This window comes from Salvia splendens, chromosome 9 (assembly GCF_004379255.2).
Source record: "Salvia splendens isolate huo1 chromosome 9, SspV2, whole genome shotgun sequence".
Classification (NCBI taxonomy): Eukaryota; Viridiplantae; Streptophyta; class Magnoliopsida; order Lamiales; family Lamiaceae; genus Salvia; species Salvia splendens.
Genome location: NC_056040.1, coordinates 5,602,254 through 5,621,328, shown reverse-complemented (window position 1 = coordinate 5,621,328; position 19,075 = coordinate 5,602,254). Strand labels below are relative to the sequence as shown.

Sequence of the window (19,075 nt, the reverse complement as noted above, 5' to 3'; positions counted from 1 at the left end):
TTAAGTTGTAGGATTGAATCTCATAAACCAAACACATTACAAATTTAATCTCGGATACAATCTTTGCAAACCGTACACCATCTAAGTTTATGTAAAAATATCCATATGTAAACATCTTCATTTAAACAATTTGGCAATCATAATATAACTTCTACCCATACCAAGAAAAATAAAATATGTGGTCAAGCCATGGAAATTAACCAATTAAAGAAGAATACAATTTTAAAAGTTAAACAAAGTAGGCTAGGCCGATCCACATATACATACATTTAATCAAGATCAGTGTATAGGCGTCTAGCTAGGTTAAAATCCATAGATGTACCCAATAAATACACTGATTAAATGATCATTGAATTGTTAGTTAGCTAATCTCCTTGTACGTGGTGTAGCCTCTCCCAATTGCTTTGTGATCATTAAAGTCTCAAATCTTACTATTACAATAATTTTTTTAACATCAATATACCTTATATTATGGAGTGGGAAAAAGGTTGGAATATGTTGTCGAAATATAGGTGCAATCATCGCACTATAAAAGAAGAAAAATTATGTGCCACCAAAACCAAAAACTAAATCCAATGTTGGCGGTTGAACAATAATGGGTCAATCATGTAGATCACTAACTAACTCTAACCACAACACAACCATTTTCTCCACTCCACATTTCCCATATACATTTCACTACTTCAAATTAAAAAATCTAGCTATTGTATCATCAAATGAGTTCAACTTTATGGGTTTATATAAATTTAAATTTCTAAACATATTATTTTAATTATTTAGTAGAAAAAATATACTGTATGTGGGTAGTTCCCAATTGAAGTCTCAGTTTACACCATTTGTACCAAATATTTCAACTAAAACAGAGCAACAACCTTGGTTGAGACTTATTAAGACAGCATATTTAAAATACTATTAAATAATTCCATTCCAATATATAGCTAAACAAACCGGTTGAATTTAGATTCAGACTCCAACAAATGGCAGTTGGGTTTAGATCAAATTAACCACTATATATAAAGACTCACACTCATATCATATAACAATAAAATCTACCAAGATCTTAATCCCTTCAACACCAAATTAGCATTTGAGTAGTCGAAAAGCTGAGATCAAATGGGTTTCGATTTTGAAAAGAACAAAACGTTGTTGTATGCTGATTTATTCAAGCAAGAAGAAATTCGTGATAACAGCAGCGCGATCATGCCGCAGTGGAGGAGCCCGAGTTCGTCTGCTTGTGACTCGTCCTCGTCCAGTTTCACCACGCCTTTCGGCTCCGAGCTGGGCTCGTCAGAGAGCGACGATGGTGCCGATTTCGCCGCTGAGTTGAGTCGTCAAATGGCCGAGTTCATGCTTCACGAAGAGGAAGTGGAAGAAAATAATCCGGTTTGTAAGTACGGGTTTAACATGAACCGCCCGGTTCTTCATCATGCGAACCGGACTCCATGCAGTAAGGTACTACTCCATATAATTGAATATTTTAATAAAATTAATATGCATGTGTATTACTTTATCAGTTTAGAAAATAATTTCAGTAACGGTTGTGATACGAATTTTAATAAAAATAATTGATATTGTATGGTCTTATCTTAAATGAGCGTTATATTGTGAAGTGTTAATAAATTGAAAATAAGTTAATTTTTGTGAACATATTAAAAAATGTTTTTGTTGCTCTTTCAGTTCAATAATCAATTGGCTGTGGGGGATTATATTGGTGTTTCGAGAGGTAGAAGGGTTAAGGGAGCTGAGTTGACTCAGCAGATGCGAACTCGGAAAGCAGGGCAGAAACAAGGGCGATGCAGAGATGGGGAGTTGAGAAGTGGGTCGGGTAGGGAGGTGCAGAACGGATCGGGTATGCGGGCCATCTTTCTTGGCCAACCCGGATCGAGATCCGGAACCGGTGTCTTCTTGCCTCAAGTAACTAACAATCCGGTTGAGAAAAAAAAGAAATCAGGTATATTACTATTATATAGAAAAAATTGATGGTTTTGGATGAAAGTGAGACATCTTATATTCTTATTAGTATCATTTAAAAAAAATCTCATTGGGATCGTATGTTATTATAACAAAGTCACGAGATTAATGATATTGTAACTATCGACAGAGAATTAGAGAGATAAGACTTAGGAGGGCTTAGATTTTTATAAATCCTGCTCCCTAGCAAAGAGAAAAAGGGAGGTTATAAATTTTTCATTAAATTTTTTTGTTTGGTGTGTGGAACTATGGATGGACTGTCCTTTTCTGAGTACTTGAAATATTAACTTTTTTGTTGGTGCGTTTTTTATACCATAATGGAAAGCAACTTCTCAAAATCAAATCTAAGTACATAATTTTTTATATTAAGATAGTAGTTATTTTAGTTAAAAATTTGATTAAATTGTAATAATCACTCTTACAAAGTTTAACAATATTACCAGTTTAGGTAATAGTTGAAAAAGAAAGTATCATACTATTACTATTTCAACTACATTGGTGAGAGTTGAGATTGAAACATTGGCTTGCATGTTTCAAATAGTACTAATTTTTATTAAACATATAACTAAATAATTAATTTACTTGTATTTCAATAGGTCTTTCGACGGTTCTGATACCCACTAGGGTTCTAGAAGCTATTGAACTCCACTTTACAAGGCTTTCAAATTCCGAAGCCCCATCATCATCAACGGCTGAATTTTTCCATCACGCTTCACCTAAAGGTACCTTCCGCATCCACACTTATACTTTGAGGGGAAATGGGGATTAGTATATACTCATATATTAATGTTCTAGTATTAATTAATTAGCAAATTCGTACACTCTGGGAGTGTTCGGTTGGCAAGATTAAATCTCATGATTAAATATGTATCATGTTTGGTTAATAAGATTGAACCCTTCAACTTAATCCTAGATGGATAGTCTCATGATAATTAGTTATAGCCTTCCCCTCTAACTAAAATAATCCCACAACTTAATCCTAGATGGATAGTCTCATGATATTAGTCATGGCAACCGAACGCCACCTCTATATATCTATTTTGTAGTGACTATTACCTTATCCAAAACTTAATACAAACATAGCGTTCTTGTAGCACTTTTATGGAGTATCCTAGTATGTCATAAATAAATTATGTAAACTCGGACACGCAATAATCTATTGTTATAAAATTAGTCGTTCTAAGACTATATATATAAATATAAAAAGTTAAAACATAGAGTTCTTATCTAATTTTTCCTCTTTTTACATTTTTCCTTGTACTCTAAATTTCTCTTCATTTCGTCTTGGATTTGCCCCATATCTATTTAAAGGGAAAAGTTTATATTTATACTTATATATTTACGTTTTTATATATTTTTTTAGCACATAGTACACTACTATCCTCTCCCCTCGCAATATATTTTCAATCGGATCTAAGGCCATCCACAATAGGAATAGCCCAGCCATAGCCTAGCCACTGCCACATCATCAGTACTAAAAATCCTCCTGTCACATCATCAAAACAAACAAATAGCCCAGCAATAGCCCAGCCATAGCCTAACCACATAATATCCATATCACTATTAACAAATATTTACAAAATGAAATAATTAACAATCACACAATATATGAAATTTAATTTACGAGACATATACGGGAAATATTAATAATACTATTAAAATTTTAAAAAGTACAATAATTTAAAAAAATACAATAATACATATACGGGCAAGTCGCGTATATATAGTGTTTCGGAAACAAAAAATAAATAAAAATTCGCGCTAGGCGGTGCGCTAGGCGATCCGGACGCTGCAATAGCGCCTAGCGGATCGCCTAGCGCACCGCCTAGCGCCGCGGAACTGCCGAGCGCTAGGCGGTTTTTTTTCTCTAAATCCGCTATGCGGCTGCAAGGCGGTGCGCTAGGCACTAGTGTGGATGCTCTAATAGTAGTTATTTTTAATGTGGGAATCATGACATCATTCATTCTCACAATATATCAATCACTTTTTTTATTAAAACTCGTATTGTGTGTCACATTAAACTTATTTTTAAATAATGACGTACTCAAATTGAATACAAAACACATACTACAATACAATTTAACATTACCTTTTGCAGATGATACGAGATCAAAAAGAGAAGGAAATATACATGCAAAGTTCGAAATGGAGACAACAAACATGGTTGATGAGATGCAAATACTACCCCAAGAATGGACTTACTGAAATATCGTCGTTTTCATCAATTAAATCATTATTTTATAGTGAAGAAAAATACATTAGTTTTGGCTTATGGTATTATCTCAAAGAATAATTAAGGAGCCGGCAAATATTAGCAATGGCTACTTCATCATATGTATAGAAATGATGCAAAAGTCAAACTAAAAATAAGAATTAAACAAACAATCAACACTGCACTATCATATGATATGTAATTGATATCATCCTTCCTAATTTTCTAGTCTGTAATATTACCAGTTTTTATTTGTTGGAATACAAATTGAAAAATTATCTTGTAAATGCATGACTGTTAGGATTAAGGGATGGTGCATGAACAGCTTATGGACACTTTCAATATTAATTAAACTACGTACATTCCAATAAGTTATGCTACACAAACAATGTATGGATATCTATTTCCATTCCAATTAATAGTAAAAATTCTCCTAAAACGATAATATCAGTCTCTATTTATGATAAGTTAGATTCTATTTTTCACTAATAATATTTTAATTATTTTCTCTATCTTCCTATTTTTATCTTTATTACTTTTACACTATCAAAATGATTTTTTATATAAAGATAGTACTCCATTTATCAAAATCATACCACTATATACTAATTAGAAATAAAAAATACTTGCAATCCAGCCCATTGCGTAGTCATTTAGCCCATGAGTTTTGAAATGTCTTTGTAAGTATTCTAATTAGTACTCCCTCCGTTCCATAGTAATAGAGTCATTTTGCCATTTTAGTACGTTTCATAGTAATAGAGTCATTTCCCTTTATAGTAAAAGTCAACACATTTCTCCACACCTACTTTACTCTCTCTTTCTTTATTCTCTCTTCATCTCTCTACCTTTTTCATTTTCCACTTTATTCTCCCTTTACTTAACTCACCTACCATAATTTTTCTTAATCTCCGTGCCGAAAAGAAACGCCTCCATTACTATGGAATGGAGGGAGTACAAATTCTATTGAAATCCAAATTATGTGGAAATGAACATATACAAACCCATAATTTATACTACTAATCTTTCTAAGATTTTTGTACATACATACATTACAATCAAATTCAAAATTTGAATTCGAATTTACGCAAGTTTGAAAATCAAAATCTAGATTTCTAGACAACGACGTCGCTGTATCCTCGACCAAACCTAAATTTTCCGAACAAGTCCCTCCGGCTCCGCCTCTGACCACCACCCACCCGTCGGAATCCCAATTTTCCCCCACCGCCGAAACCAATCCACTTATCCACTCACTCCCCTCCAAATCCACTATCTCACCTTCCTCTTCCTCCTCATGAAAATCAGTATTCAAACAGTCCAACACGCACCGCGGCGACCAATGATCAGCCACCTCCTTCCGCGCGGGTGCTGCAGCAGCTGATCGCAGCTCCACCTCCGCGTATAATCCCTCCTCAAACACTTCTCCAGAAAATCCGCTCCCGCGCCGGAAATCCTCACCGGAAACAGAGGCACCTCATTCGAATACCCGATCCTCCACACCGATCCCCCCCACGCCGGCTTCCCCGTCAGCATCTCGATCACCGTGCACCCCACTGATGGATCCGCGAATTATTGATGTTAGTAAATGCTGGTAGAGAATTATGACACAATGAATTTACGTGGTTCGATTTACTGAGGTAAATCTACGTCCACGGGGAGAAATGAGGGCAGGTTTGTATTGCTTGATCTGCGAAAATACAGCTTACAATACAGACTTGCTATATGCTATTTTATCTCTAGAGAGCTTAACCCTTTTCTATCAGATCTAAGTTCTATTTATACATTGAACTAGGATCGTGGTTTGCAGCCCCACTAACAAGATCGTGGGTGAGCAATAACTGCTCAATAACTGCTTCATACCACTAAATAGATCGTGGGTATAGTGGAGGTCGTGGAGGCCTTTCGTGAGTCCACCAACTCCTAGTTCGGTCGAATGCTGAGACCGAACTGCTGGACTTTACCGATCAGCTCTTGCCGATCTGAGAGGAGAGCTTGACTGGTCGGCTTTTACCAAGCTGTAGGCTGAGTCCGAACTCTTTGGTCGTGCCGAACTCTTTGGTCGTGCCGAACTCTTTGGTGCCGAACAGATACTCTTTCTTGGGCTCTGGGCTGATGGGCCGTCACTGTTATTGGGCTTGCCATTAGGGTTTAGTTCGTACCCCATCACTACCCCCCCCGAAAAGCGAAGTGGATCACTTCGGCGAGGTGAGTCACTTCGGCATTCTGGATAACGGTAAGGGGGAGGCTGACGTCAGGGGACGTGCCTAGCGCATGCCTGCATTAAATGCGACAGTAAAATCCGGCCGTTGATTCCTGAAAAGGTGGGATTCGAAACGGCGCAACGATTTCGAAATCTTTCCCGTATCTGATAAATACGCTCTTTCTTCATCATTGAAGCACTTTTGCTGTTGCGTCTTCTATACTCTCTTTCTTGCGAAAATTCTCTCTCCGCTTTCAAGAATTTTTTCCAGACTATCTTCACCTTCAAAAGTAAGAAAAATGTCTTCTTCTTCTTCTTCGGAGTCGGGTAGCGTTAGGAAAGGGGGTAAGGGGTCTTCTAGCCGGAAAGAATCCGGGGAGAAGACCGTAGAGTATTTTCACAGTATCTTGAGTAAGGATACTGTGATATCCCTTTACGAAAAATACTCTTTTCCTGGGGGGAAGGCGGTGGTACCTGACGGTGATCACAGGGCTGACTCCCCGCCGGAGGGTTACGTCACCGTGTACGAGGCCTGCTTAGAATGCGGGCTTCGTTTCCCCCTCCCTTCTGCCTTTATAGATTTACTAGATTTTTTTCAGCTTCCTTTAGGCCAGGTGACTCCGAACTCTTGGAGGCACTTGTCGGCCTTCGCTGCCGAACTCCGTAGGTTAGGAAGGGATTTGTCTTTGAAGGCGATCCTTAAATTCTTTCAATTTAAGAGGAAGGGGTCTTGGTTTTACTTGATCCCTTTACAGCCTTTTAGGGCCTTTTGTAAAACGAAGTGGCCGAAGTGGCAAAATCGCTTCTTCTACTATGATAGGACCGCGGCTCCTAGTTTTCCCTGGAGAGGGCCGGAGTCCGTTATCCGTCACCCTCGGCCTGAACCGTTGGACGAGCTCGACGGCGAGCTCAACAAGATTCCCCTAGTTAGGAAACAATACACGGAGTCTGAGCTCGTCAAGGGCGACGTCGTGTTCGACATCTCGTCTTCGGACGAAGAGGCCGAGGGTGAGGATTTCTCTTTATCTTTATGCTCTACTGCTTTAACGAAGAAAATCTGACTTTGCTTTCTTGCTTTTTGGCAGTGTTCATGTTGAATAAGGCTATCAGAAAGTCCTCCGAGCTTGTGGAGCCGGAGAGAGAGAAGGCTACCAGCTCGGCGCCTGATGCCGAGAAGAATCCGAAGAGGCAAAAGACCTCTTCGGGTCCAAAGAAGCCGGAGTCGACTTCGGCAAATAGGAAGGGGAAGACCCAGAAGCCCCCGAGAGCGCCAGAGAAAGACATGGTCTTGGCGCCTCCTTCGGAGCATATCTGTGAGCCATTTCTATGGCCCACGGACTTCGCCGAGGTGAATTGTCTTCTTGATTCCTTGGCTTGGCTTCTGTCCTGTATTTTTGGTGCCCTCTGTTAACTTTTTTCCTTATCCATTTTCAGAGGAATGATATGCTCTCCAAGCTCGTCGCCGTCGAACTCTCCAAAGCGTCCAATGACTATGCCGAGATGCAGAGGAAGTTGGCAGCTGCTTGTCATCGGGCCGAACAGGCTGAGGCTAAATTTGAGAAGGCCAGAGCTGCTAGGATTTCGGCCCAGGATGAAGCTCAGTTTGCCAAAAACCAGCTCGTCATCCAGCGAGAGCAGGCGAAGCGGAGCGATGCTGCTGCCGTGGTTGCCCAAGGGGAGGCTCTCCGTGTTTACACGGAGAAACTCTTTTTGAGCAGCCAGTTCTCGGCCTTTGTCGGTAGCCTGGTAAGGCTAATTGCCGATAAGGGCGAGCAGGGGGCCGACGTCGTGCTGCCTCTGTACAGCCGAGAGATAGCAGCTCGGCTTCAGAATCTGCCGCTCCTTGAGGAGCTCGCTTCATCTTCGGTCCTGCTTTCTGCAGACCGAGTCCGGAGTTGTCGAGCTGATCGGGACGAGAACCTGGAGGCTATCTTTGCCTCCGTGGGACCCGTTTCACCCGCTTCGACTTACAACGGAGAGGGTGAGGCCGAGCCGCTGGAGCGGGAGGCCGAAGTCGATCAGGCCGGGCATCCGGAGAAGGAGGCCGATCAGGAGGCGGAGGCGAGGCCGGCAGGAGGCGAGGCCGAGGCTGAGGTAGCCCAGGAGAAGGAAGCTGTACCAGACCGAGGAGCCGGAGACGAAGCAGGCGGAGTATGATTTCGTCTCCCTTCTCTTAGTCTAGTTTCTTCCTTGTAAAATGGCCTTGAAGCCCTAGTGTAAAAAAATTTTCCTTGTGAATGAAAAATTCTCTACATTTGTCTTCGTATAGCTTTTCGTACTCGCCTTTATTCCTGTTGTATTTTACTATCTGCTCGGTATAGCTGCCGAACTAATAGCTGCTTTGTACTCAAGGAGATGGAGATACTTCACTGGAAACGGCTGTACTCTTCGGCTTTAGACGAAGCTGAGAGAAGAGCTATAGCCGATCAGACGAAGAATGACGAGCTTCTGGCTCGTTTAGTGAAGCTGGAGGCCGATATCAAGGACTTAGAGTCCGATAAGAAAGATCTGGAGGCCGAGCTGAATACGACCATTGCTGAGAGGACTGCGTACGAGGATTACATCCGTGTGCGCGGGGGATTGACCATATCAGATGTTCAGAGTCGAGTTGACGAACTGTGGGAGGAATATCTTGTACTCCGGAGGAACAATGCGCTGGAGAGCTCGGCTTGCCAACAAGTTGTGAAATCACTACGGCGTTGGGCTTCTCGGTACAACATTGTTCTTTCTCGGCGCCCCTCCATAGAAAGATTCCTTCGGCATATCGTGCCAACAGATGCTCGCACTCCAGATCAAACCTCTGGTTCCCTTGTTCAAAATCCTACTCCAAGTCAACAACGAACTCCGGAACAGCCGGAAACGTCTAGACGAGAACGGGCTCAGGAGCAACCGGAATCGTCAAGACAGGGACGGACTGAAATTCGCCGAGGAGTTGTGACTATGAGCGAGCAAGATCAGCAGATGCTTATTGCAGAGACTCTTCATCGCCGAGGTGTTAGGACTTCTCGGGCTCGGGGAAGAGGCGTTGGGTCGAGGATAGCATCTCGTCGACCTGCTTATTCTTCATCTGCTCGGAACGACCGAACTCGGCTTCCAGAGGATTTTGTGAATAGGTGGCTCAACTTTAGCAACCCCGGACAGTAGAATAGTCCTTTGTAATAGTAGGGTAGCGGAGTTGTATGCTGAACAAGATTTGAAAAATGAAATTTTGTCTCCACCTCTAACACTGTATTTACAGCTTAGCGAAAAAATTTCATCGTACTTGTCCTCGGTCTTATGAAGTATACTTCTTTGATCGGACTTGGTCCTTGGTCTTATGAAATAAACTTCTTTGACCGGACTCGTCATTGGTCTGATGAAATAAACATCTTTGACCGGACTCGTCTTTGGTCTGATGAAATAAACATCTTTGACCGGACTCGTCTTTGGTCTGATGAAATAAACATCTTTGACCGGACTTGGTTTGTGTTCTAATTTGGCGATTTTTGTCGCCGGGATCGAACTTTCCCTTGTCCTAATTCGGCGAGTTTTATCGCGTGGATCGGACTTTCCCAGTTAACCGAAGTGGTCTTATGCAGTAAACCTCTTTGACTAGACATGGTCGTCCTCGGTCTTATGAGGTAAACTTCTTTGACCGAACTCAGTCGTCCTAATTCGGCGAGGTTTATCGCGTGGATCGGACTTTCCCTTATTGCAGTTCGTTTCAGACGAAGTGCTTATTAAGCTGAATTGCGGTCTTGTATCCTCCTTGGAAGCTTGGACGCACAATCGTTGGCTTATTGCAGTTCGTTTCAGACGGACTGCTTGTTAAGCTGAATTGTGGTCTTATATCCTCCTTAGAAGCTTGGACTCACAATAGTCTTTAATAATCGATCTAAAAAGGGGATCAGTCTTTAAAGAACGATATTCCTTGGTACCATTTGTAAGAGACGACAAGCACATAGAGACAAAACACATAGAGAAAAAAAGAAAAAGACGAAAGAGAAAAAAAAAACTTTAAACTTTTATAAAACGACAAGTAAAAGACACAAGTAAAAAAAAACAAACAAATAAAAACATGTACCCCTATGACCGAACTAGACACAAGACAGACTGACCGGACTTTGTCTCTTACAAGTGGAACTTCTTGAGGTTGGAGACGTGCCATGTTCGGGGTACTTGTTCTCCTGACATGTGAGTCAATTTATAAGACCCTTTGCCGAGGACTTCTGACACCCGATATGGACCCTCCCATGTGGGCTCGAGTTTGCCCAGCTTTTCTGCTCGGCTTACTTCGTTGTTTCTCAAGACGAGATCTCCCACTTGAAATTGAAGCTTTTTCACCCTTTGGTTATAGTACCGGGCTACTTGCTCCTTATACTTGGCTGCTTTTATGCACGCCAATTCTCTTCTTTCTTCGGCGAGATCTAGTTCTGCTCTCAGTCCGTCGTCATTCATTTCTGAGGAGAAATTTAGAGTTCGGGGACTGGGTACGCCGATCTCCACCGGGATTACGGCTTCAGTGCCGTACACCAGACTATACGGAGTTTCACCGTTGGAGGTTTTGGGTGTAGTTCGGTAGGACCATAGGACTTGAGGGAGATTTTCTACCCATTGTCCTTTGGCTTGTTCTAACCGAGCTTTTAACCCTTTCACCAGAATCCGGTTCGTTACTTCCGCTTGTCCGTTTGCTTGGGGATGGGAGACCGAAGTGAACCGCTGTTGAATGTTTAGCTCTTGGCACCAATTCTTGAACGTCTTGTCGGTGAACTGAGTCCCATTATCCGAGATGAGGATGTGGGGTATGCCAAATCGGCACACTATGTTCTTCCAGACGAAGTCCAATGCCTTTGAGCTCGTTATCGTAGCTAATGGTTCAGCCTCCACCCACTTCGTGAAGTAGTCCACGGCAACGATAAGGAATTTCATTTGCCGAGGAGCTTGAGGAAGTGGTCCCACTATGTCTATGCCCCATTGCATGAAAGGCCAAGGGCTTTGCATAGTGTACAGATCGGTCTGTGGCATCCTTGGGACATTTGCATGAATTTGGCACTTCGTACACTTCTTGACGAGCTGCACTGCCTCTTGTACCATGGTTGGCCAATAATATCCCCATCTCAGAACTTTTTTAGCTAAAGCTCTGGCTCCGATGTGGCTACCGCACGATCCTTCATGAACTTCTCTGAGGATGTAGTCCGTCTCTTCTGGTCCTACGCACCGCAATAACGGCTGGAGGTAAGACTTTCTAAAGAGGACTCCTTCATGAAGTTCGTACCGAAGAGCTCGGCACGTGATCTTCCGAGCTTCTCTCTTATCCTCGGGCAATTGTCCTTGATCCAGATACTGCAAGATCGGCGTCATCCAGTTCGGCGAGCTGGATACTGAATGTACCTCGGCTTCATCAATGCTTCGATGCATTAATTCTTCCGCCTTTGAGCTCGGATCTGAGGCCAACTTACTTAAGATATCTGCTCGGCTATTTTCCGCTCTGGGAATACGGATTATCCGAAAATAGGAGAAACTTCGGCTGATGCTTTGCGCTTTGTCCAAATACTTCTTCATTCTCTCGTCACGGGCTTCACTTGTACCCAACATGTGATTTACTATGACTTGTGAATCACAATGGACTTTGAGAGATTTGACGAGCAGACTTTGCGCTAACTGGAGTCCGGCCAGGAGGGCTTCGTACTCGGCTTCATTATTAGTAGTGGGGAATAGGAACCGAAGTGAGTAGGTTACCTCGTGTCCGTCGGGAGCGACAAGTAGAATACCAGCTCCACTTCCCATCTTGTTTGAAGCTCCATCTACGAATCCGCTCCAACAGTCCGGCGGTTCTACTTCGGATTCCAAGGGCTGTGCTAGTTCGGCATTGGCAGAATTCTTCTGTTCGGCAATAACAGGACTTGCTTGATCGAACTTTGCTTCTGCAAGAAAATCTGCCAAGGCTTGTCCCTTGATGGCTTTCCGAGGTAGATATTCAATTGTGTGCTCTCCCAACTCTATAGCCCACTTGGCGATTCTGCCTGATGCTTCCGGTTTGGTCAACACTTGCCGAAGTGGCAGATCAGTTAAGACGCATACCTTGTGAGCATAGAAGTATGGCCGCAGTCTCCTTGCTGCATTTACTAATGCCAGAGCAATCTTTTCCAGTGGTTGATACCTTGTTTCTGGACCTCTTAATGCTCGGCTTGTAAAGTAGATGGGAAGCTGCTTTAGGCCTTCTTCTCGTACAAGCACCGCGCTGATGGTTTGATCCGATGCCGCTAAGTATAAGAATATTACTTCGGCTTCGGTTGGAGCAGAGAGCATAGGAAGCTCGGCTAGATAACTTTTGAGCTCGTCAAAGGCCTTTTTCTGCTCGGCTCCCCACTCGAACTTTGGTGCCTTTTTCAACACCGTGAAGAACGGCAGTTGCTTTTCGGCTGCTTGAGAAAGGAATCGATTCAGTGCGGCTAGGCATCCGGTTAGCCTTTGCACGTCATGTATGGACTTCGGCATTGCCATGTTTTGAACGACTTGAACTTTTGAGGGGTTTGCCTTGAGTCCGTCCTTTGAAACCCAACAACCCAGAAACTTTCCCGAATCTACCAAAAAGGTACACTTTTGGGGATTAAGTTTGAGGTTGGCTTTCTTGAGCACGTTGAGAGTGGACTTGAGGTTGTGCTCGTACTCCGAAATGCTTTTGCTTTTGACGACTATATCGTCAACATACACTTCGACCTCCTTTCCAATCAGGTGCCGAAAAAGCTTGTCTACCATCCTTTGATAAGTGGCTCCGGCATTCTTTAAACCGAATGGCATCTTTTTATAAGCGAAAATGCCGAAATCAGTAATGAAGGCCGTTTTTGAAGCGTCAATCTCATCCATTAAAACTTGATGGTATCCTTTGTACAGATCAAGAAAACAAAAAATTTCAAAGCCTATCAAAGCTTCTACTTTTTTATCTATGTTCGGAAGGGGATAGCAATCTTTGGGACAGTGCTTATTTAGATCGGTGAAATCTATGCACATCCGCCATCCTCCTTCCTTTTTCTTGATCATGACAGGATTGGCTACCCACGAAGGGTACTTCACTTCGAATAACACATCCGCCTTCAATAATTGACGGACTTCGTCATGGATGACTTGATTTCGTTCTGCCGCAAAGAGTCTTTGCTTCTGTTTTATCGGCCGGACTGAAGGATCAATATTTAACCGATGAGTGATTACCTCGGGGGGCACTCCGGTCATGTCCAACGGAGACCATGCAAAGACGTCTTTATACTCCTTGAGGAGCTGGATGGTTTTTTCCCGAAGTAGGGGCGTTCCCGCGAAGCCGATCTTAACCGTTCGGGATGGATCGTCTTCGTACAGCTGAACTGTCATCGAGTTCGGCTCCGGTATGACTTCGGTCATCGCCTCTGACTCCGGCTGCTGTGATTGCTATGCTTGGTGGTGCCGATCTGACTGCTCGGCACTTCTAAGCGCAATTTGCAGACATTCCTTTGCTCTCTTTTGGTCACCTCGGATGACCGCTATCCCTCCTTTAGTGGGGATCTTGATGGTGAGGTGATAGGTGGAGCAAACGGCCCGAACTGTGTTGAGCCAGTCTCTTCCCAGGATGACGTTGTACGGGGACCGAGCTTTCACCACGAAAAACTCAATCATCGTACTGGAGCTAGTAGGCGCTTTCCCCACCGTGATCGGAAGGCTGATAATACCTTCAGGGCGGGTGTCCTCCTGGGTGAAGCTCTTCAGGGGAAGCGGAGCCGGACTGAGCCGAGCTGGGTCCACTTCTAGTTTGTCGAAGCACTCTTTAAAAAGAATGCTAACCGACGCTCCTGTATCCACAAACACCCTGTGGATCAGTTTGTTTGCCACTCCGGCTTGGATGACAATGGCGTCTTGGTGAGGAGAGATGGCCGGGACGGGATCAGCAGCCGAGAACGTAATCACTTCGTCCTGCTTCAGCCTTTTATGCGTTGGCTCCTCTCGATTGGAGCCTCTGCGTTCTGACTTTAGGGACGACTTGGTCTTCCCGGCAGGGAGCGCGTCAATAGTCTGGATTACTCCATCATATTGCGGCTCGTCATCGTCTTCGGGATCCGGCTGCCTTTTCGGATCCTGAGGGGCGCAGTTCGCACCACTCTGCTTTTTATTCTTCTTTGGCTGCTTACTTCGGTATTTTTTCAATGTCCCTGCCTTCACAAGAACATCGATACCTGCAGCCAAGTTTCTGCACTCCTCAGTATCGTGACCGTGGTCTTGATGGTAGGAGCAGTAGTTATCCTGTGGTCGGCGCGCGGCTGATTTCGTCATCCGCTTTGGCTTTTCGAATAGGTCAGAGTGCAGTTCGAAAATTTCCGCCCTCGGCTTGTTCAGCGGTACGAACTGAGCGGGCGGCTTCTCGGGATTGAGACGAGGTCCCAATCTGTCTTGCACCGGAGCCCTTTGAATTCTTTCAAATGGAGTCCGGCGAGGATGCCCCTGATCGCTATGATCGGGCTTCCTTCTGTCTCCTCGGGACGATGAGCTGTCTAACGACCGTTTACGACGGTCTGCCTCATCGGCCCGGGAGTACTGGTCCGCAATGTCCCACATTTCCTGAGCTGTCTGCGGACCGCACTCAACGAGCTTCCTGTAGAGAGCTCCGGGCAGGATTCCATTTTGGAATGCCGAGATGACAAGCAGATCGTTGAGATCGTCTACTTGCAGGCATTCCTTGTGGAATCTTGTCATAAAGTCGCTAATTTTTTCGTCGCGACCTTGACGAATGGAAAGCAGCTGAGCCGAAGTGATTCGGGCTTCCGCTTTCTGAAAGAACCTCCTGTGGAAGGCATCCATTAGATCTCGGTAAGATCTGATGCTGCCCTGGGGGAGGCTATCGAACCACCTTCTCGCGTTCCCGATGAGCAGCTCGGGAAACAGCTTGCACATGTGGACCTCGTTGAGACCCTGGTTCGCCATGTTATATTGATAGCGCCCCAAGAAATCGTGAGGGTCCACGAGCCCGTCGTAAGTCATCGACGGAGTTCGGTAGTTCTGTGGTAGGGGAGTTCGGGTGATGTCGTCCGAGAACGGAGTCTTCAGTGCTCCGTACACGGCGAATCCGATATCTCGTCGGTATGGAGGAGATTGAGTTCTCCTGTGATTCCGGTACCGAGGAGGAGCTGGAATATGTCGGGGTTGAGGATTCTTTCTCCTGGGAGATGCGACACTACTGCGGTAGTGACTTTCTTGTGCGGAGGGAGAAGGAGAATCCGTCGTTTTCGTCTCCGGCTGCTTTTGGCTTTTTCGCAGGAAGGTTAAGAATTCCTCCTGCTTTTCAGCCAAAAACTGCTTAACAGCCTCATTCAAATCGGGCTGCTGGGAAGACTCAGTGGGACGATTTTTGGAGCGGCTTGTTCCTTCGCCATGAGAACTGGTGGTGGATTTATCCCTAGGCTGTTTTCCAGACCTGTGGGATGGATTGGCTTCCTCCTGGTTCTCACGGGCTGGAATACGGGTATTCTGCGATCTGGTATGCATTTTTTGGGTGGAAAAAATGGATCAAAAATTCGCTTTATCACAAATTTTGTTCTCTGCTTCCCACAGACGGCGCCAGTGATGGATCCGCGAATTATTGATGTTAGTAAATGCTGGTAGAGAATTATGACACAATGAATTTACGTGGTTCGATTTACTGAGGTAAATCTACGTCCACGGGGAGAAATGAGGGCAGGTTTGTATTGCTTGATCTGCGAAAATACAGCTTACAATACAGACTTGCTATATGCTATTTTATCTCTAGAGAGCTTAACCCTTTTCTATCAGATCTAAGTTCTATTTATACATTGAACTAGGATCGTGGTTTGCAGCCCCACTAACAAGATCGTGGGTGAGCAATAACTGCTCAATAACTGCTTCATACCACTAAATAGATCGTGGGTATAGTGGAGGTCGTGGAGGCCTTTCGTGAGTCCACCAACTCCTAGTTCGGTCGAATGCTGAGACCGAACTGCTGGACTTTACCGATCAGCTCTTGCCGATCTGAGAGGAGAGCTTGACTGGTCGGCTTTTACCAAGCTGTAGGCTGAGTCCGAACTCTTTGGTCGTGCCGAACTCTTTGGTCGTGCCGAACTCTTTGGTGCCGAACAGATACTCTTTCTTGGGCTCTGGGCTGATGGGCCGTCACTGTTATTGGGCTTGCCATTAGGGTTTAGTTCGTACCCCATCACTACCCACCGACCACACGTCCGCCTCCCTCCCCTGCCTCTCCCCCCGTATCACCTCCGGCGCCATCCACAGCGGGCTCCCCCTCCCCGCCGCCGACGAGACATCAACATCAACATCCACCGCCGATCCGAAATCCGCGAGCGCGGCAGTCCCCGGGGAATGGCCTAAAAGGACGTTTTTGCCCTTGACGTCGCAATGCACGATGCCTCTGGAGTGGAGGTAGCTCAGCGCGGCGACCAGGCACCAAGCGTAGGATGCGACGGCCGCCTCGCTCCGATCGGGTAAATCGGCGGAGGTTCTGGCGGGGAGATACTCCATGTGGAGGTTCCTGAACGGCGACGATCCCTCCGACGTCGTATCGTCGCCGAGGTATTTCACAATAAAAGGCGAGGAGAGCGATCTCAAGATTGCGATTTCGCTCTCCAGCGCCTCGACTTGCGATGGCAAGGCCGTCGCCAAGTTGACGGACTTGACGGCGAAGATGTTGCCGGTGGCGGTGTTGACGGCGGCGTTGACTGATCCGTCTCATTACTTAAAACACACATTTTTGTCGAAGAAAAAATCATGCCAAGCGCCGCCGCCGACCGCTGGAAGAAGGCCGTCGCTATGGGTCTCTCCCTCTTCGGTCGCACTTTCAACCCGTCCAAATGGTTCTCCTTCCTCTCTCTTTTTTCCCTGCTTTACTTTTTTTCTCTTTATGTTAAAATGTGCTGACATTCTACTTTTTGCCCAATCTTTTGAGGCAAAACGTCGGCCAAAATGGCGGTGGCAAGGATTAAACTGCTGAGGAACAAGCGAGAGGTGGTGATCAGACAGATTAGGCGCGATATTGCTCTGCTTCTCGAGTCCGGCCAAGATGCCACTGCTCGTATTCGAGTAACTCGTTTACCTCTGCTTCATTTTGCGTTTAATTTAGGGTTGATTTTGTGTATTTTAGCTGATTTTGGGGTTATTAGATGCAAGGTTTGCCCCCATAGAACCCTAGCCCTTTTAATTTGGTGGCAAATGCATTACTTTTAATCTATCATCCTTGATTTTGAGCTTATTAGTGACTACTTTGGATGCTACTTTATATAGGTAGAAAAATATAGTCTAATCCACTACATACTCTGATAGATTGAACAATTCTGAACTTGTTTGATCGCGTATGTAATCCATCAAATATTGGATCATATGTATTGTCGATCTAACCTTATAATCCAATGTAGATTTCTTGGTTGCAATGTTAGCCTTACCTCAAACAGTTTGTGTTGTTGCTCCTTACTAAATGCTTCTCATGGCTATGTAGGTTGAACATGTGATAAGAGAACAGAATATTATGGCAGCGAATGAGTTAATCGAACTTTTCTGCGATCTAATTGTGGCAAGGCTCTCTATCATAGCAAAGCAAAGGTTGGTTTGAATGAATTTGGTGCCATATGACATGGAGTGATGTGAATGGTGAAAAACATAACGTTTCTGGTGATGGTTGCAGGGAATGCCCGCCTGATCTTAAAGAAGGGATATCGAGTTTGATATTTGCTGGCCCTCGATGCTCAGAGCTCCCAGAGTTACTGGCCATACGAGATATATTCCAGAAGAAATATGGCAAGGATTTTGTTTCTGCAGCTACTGATCTGCGTCCCAATGCTGGTGTCAACCGATTGGTACGTGTTCCCGTTGCCAAATTTGAACTTTGTATTTTGATCAGATGAGTTCTGTTGTTTGATAAGTTGGAGTACAATTTTATATGATGAAGCTTGCAATTTGACTCTTGTCTGCTTGCAGCTTATTGAAAAGCTCTCTGTTAAAACGCCATCGGGTGAAGTGAAGCTGAAAGTTTTGAAGGAAATTGCGAAGGAATACCAGGTTCAATGGGATACAACAGAATCGGAGGAGGAATTGCTCAAGCCTCCAGAAGAGCGTATTGTATGCCCTCTCTCAATCTCTTTCTCCCACTCCTATGCATGTTCCAGCACACTCTTAGTCTCCAGTCTTGTTTCTTTTCCACAGGACAGCAAGGCAATGTCATGAATTTTCAAGATGTGGCATCTGCTGCTGGCGTTGCTGCTGAGAAAGCACTTGCTGGTGCTGAAGCAGCAGCCGTCCTATGGAGGTAACAAGCAGATGCCTGCTTCTCACAACAGTGGGGGAAGCTTCAACAACACTTCTCGTAAATCCAGTATAAAGTTTAAGCCAACTCCCCCGGCTGAGTATTCTACCATTGATGATCAATCTGAAGATGAGAGAACAACAATACAAACAATCGGCCTCCAGAGCGCCCGGCTCCACAAATTCCAGTGCGGCGTGTGCACCCCAAGCTGCCTGACTACGATGCACTGGCTGCTCGTTTTGAAGCACTGAAACAGCACAAGGCGTGGCCTAGGTAAATCGGCCAGTGCACATTCATATATGTTTATCAATGAATATAATATACTACTGGACGTTATACCCCTCTTTTGCCTATTGTAAATGGATACTGATATTGAAGAATATATACATATAATAATTTTGTAGTTTATCCCTTACTTTGCCTCCCATCT

General features: G+C 44.3%; 3 protein-coding genes across 3 annotated transcripts; 2 read left to right on the top strand and 1 right to left on the bottom strand.

Annotated features, from left to right (window-relative positions):
* Window positions 1–1,005: 1,005 nt before the first annotated feature.
* On the top strand, window positions 1,006–4,435 carry LOC121747484. Its single transcript, XM_042141523.1, has 4 exons — window positions 1,006–1,452; window positions 1,678–1,951; window positions 2,568–2,693; window positions 4,070–4,435. The coding sequence occupies exons 1-4, from the start codon at window positions 1,114–1,116 to the stop codon at window positions 4,174–4,176; spliced, it is 846 nt and encodes a 281-aa protein (XP_041997457.1). The 5' UTR covers window positions 1,006–1,113; the 3' UTR covers window positions 4,177–4,435.
* A 1,053-nt stretch (window positions 4,436–5,488) lies between these two features.
* On the bottom strand, window positions 5,489–16,871 carry LOC121748184 (mitogen-activated protein kinase kinase kinase 17-like). Its single transcript, XM_042142407.1, has 2 exons — window positions 16,559–16,871; window positions 5,489–5,733 (listed from the first exon to the last, which is right to left on the bottom strand). The coding sequence occupies exons 1-2, from the start codon at window positions 16,869–16,871 to the stop codon at window positions 5,489–5,491; spliced, it is 558 nt and encodes a 185-aa protein (XP_041998341.1).
* Window positions 16,549–19,053, top strand: LOC121746615 (IST1-like protein). The gene is made up of 6 exons (XM_042140515.1): window positions 16,549–17,203; window positions 17,296–17,429; window positions 17,842–17,945; window positions 18,028–18,199; window positions 18,321–18,461; window positions 18,546–19,053. Exons 1-6 carry the CDS (start codon window positions 16,870–16,872, stop codon window positions 18,564–18,566), a joined length of 906 nt encoding a protein of 301 aa, XP_041996449.1. The 5' UTR covers window positions 16,549–16,869; the 3' UTR covers window positions 18,567–19,053.
* The last annotated feature ends 22 nt before the right edge of the window (window positions 19,054–19,075 follow it).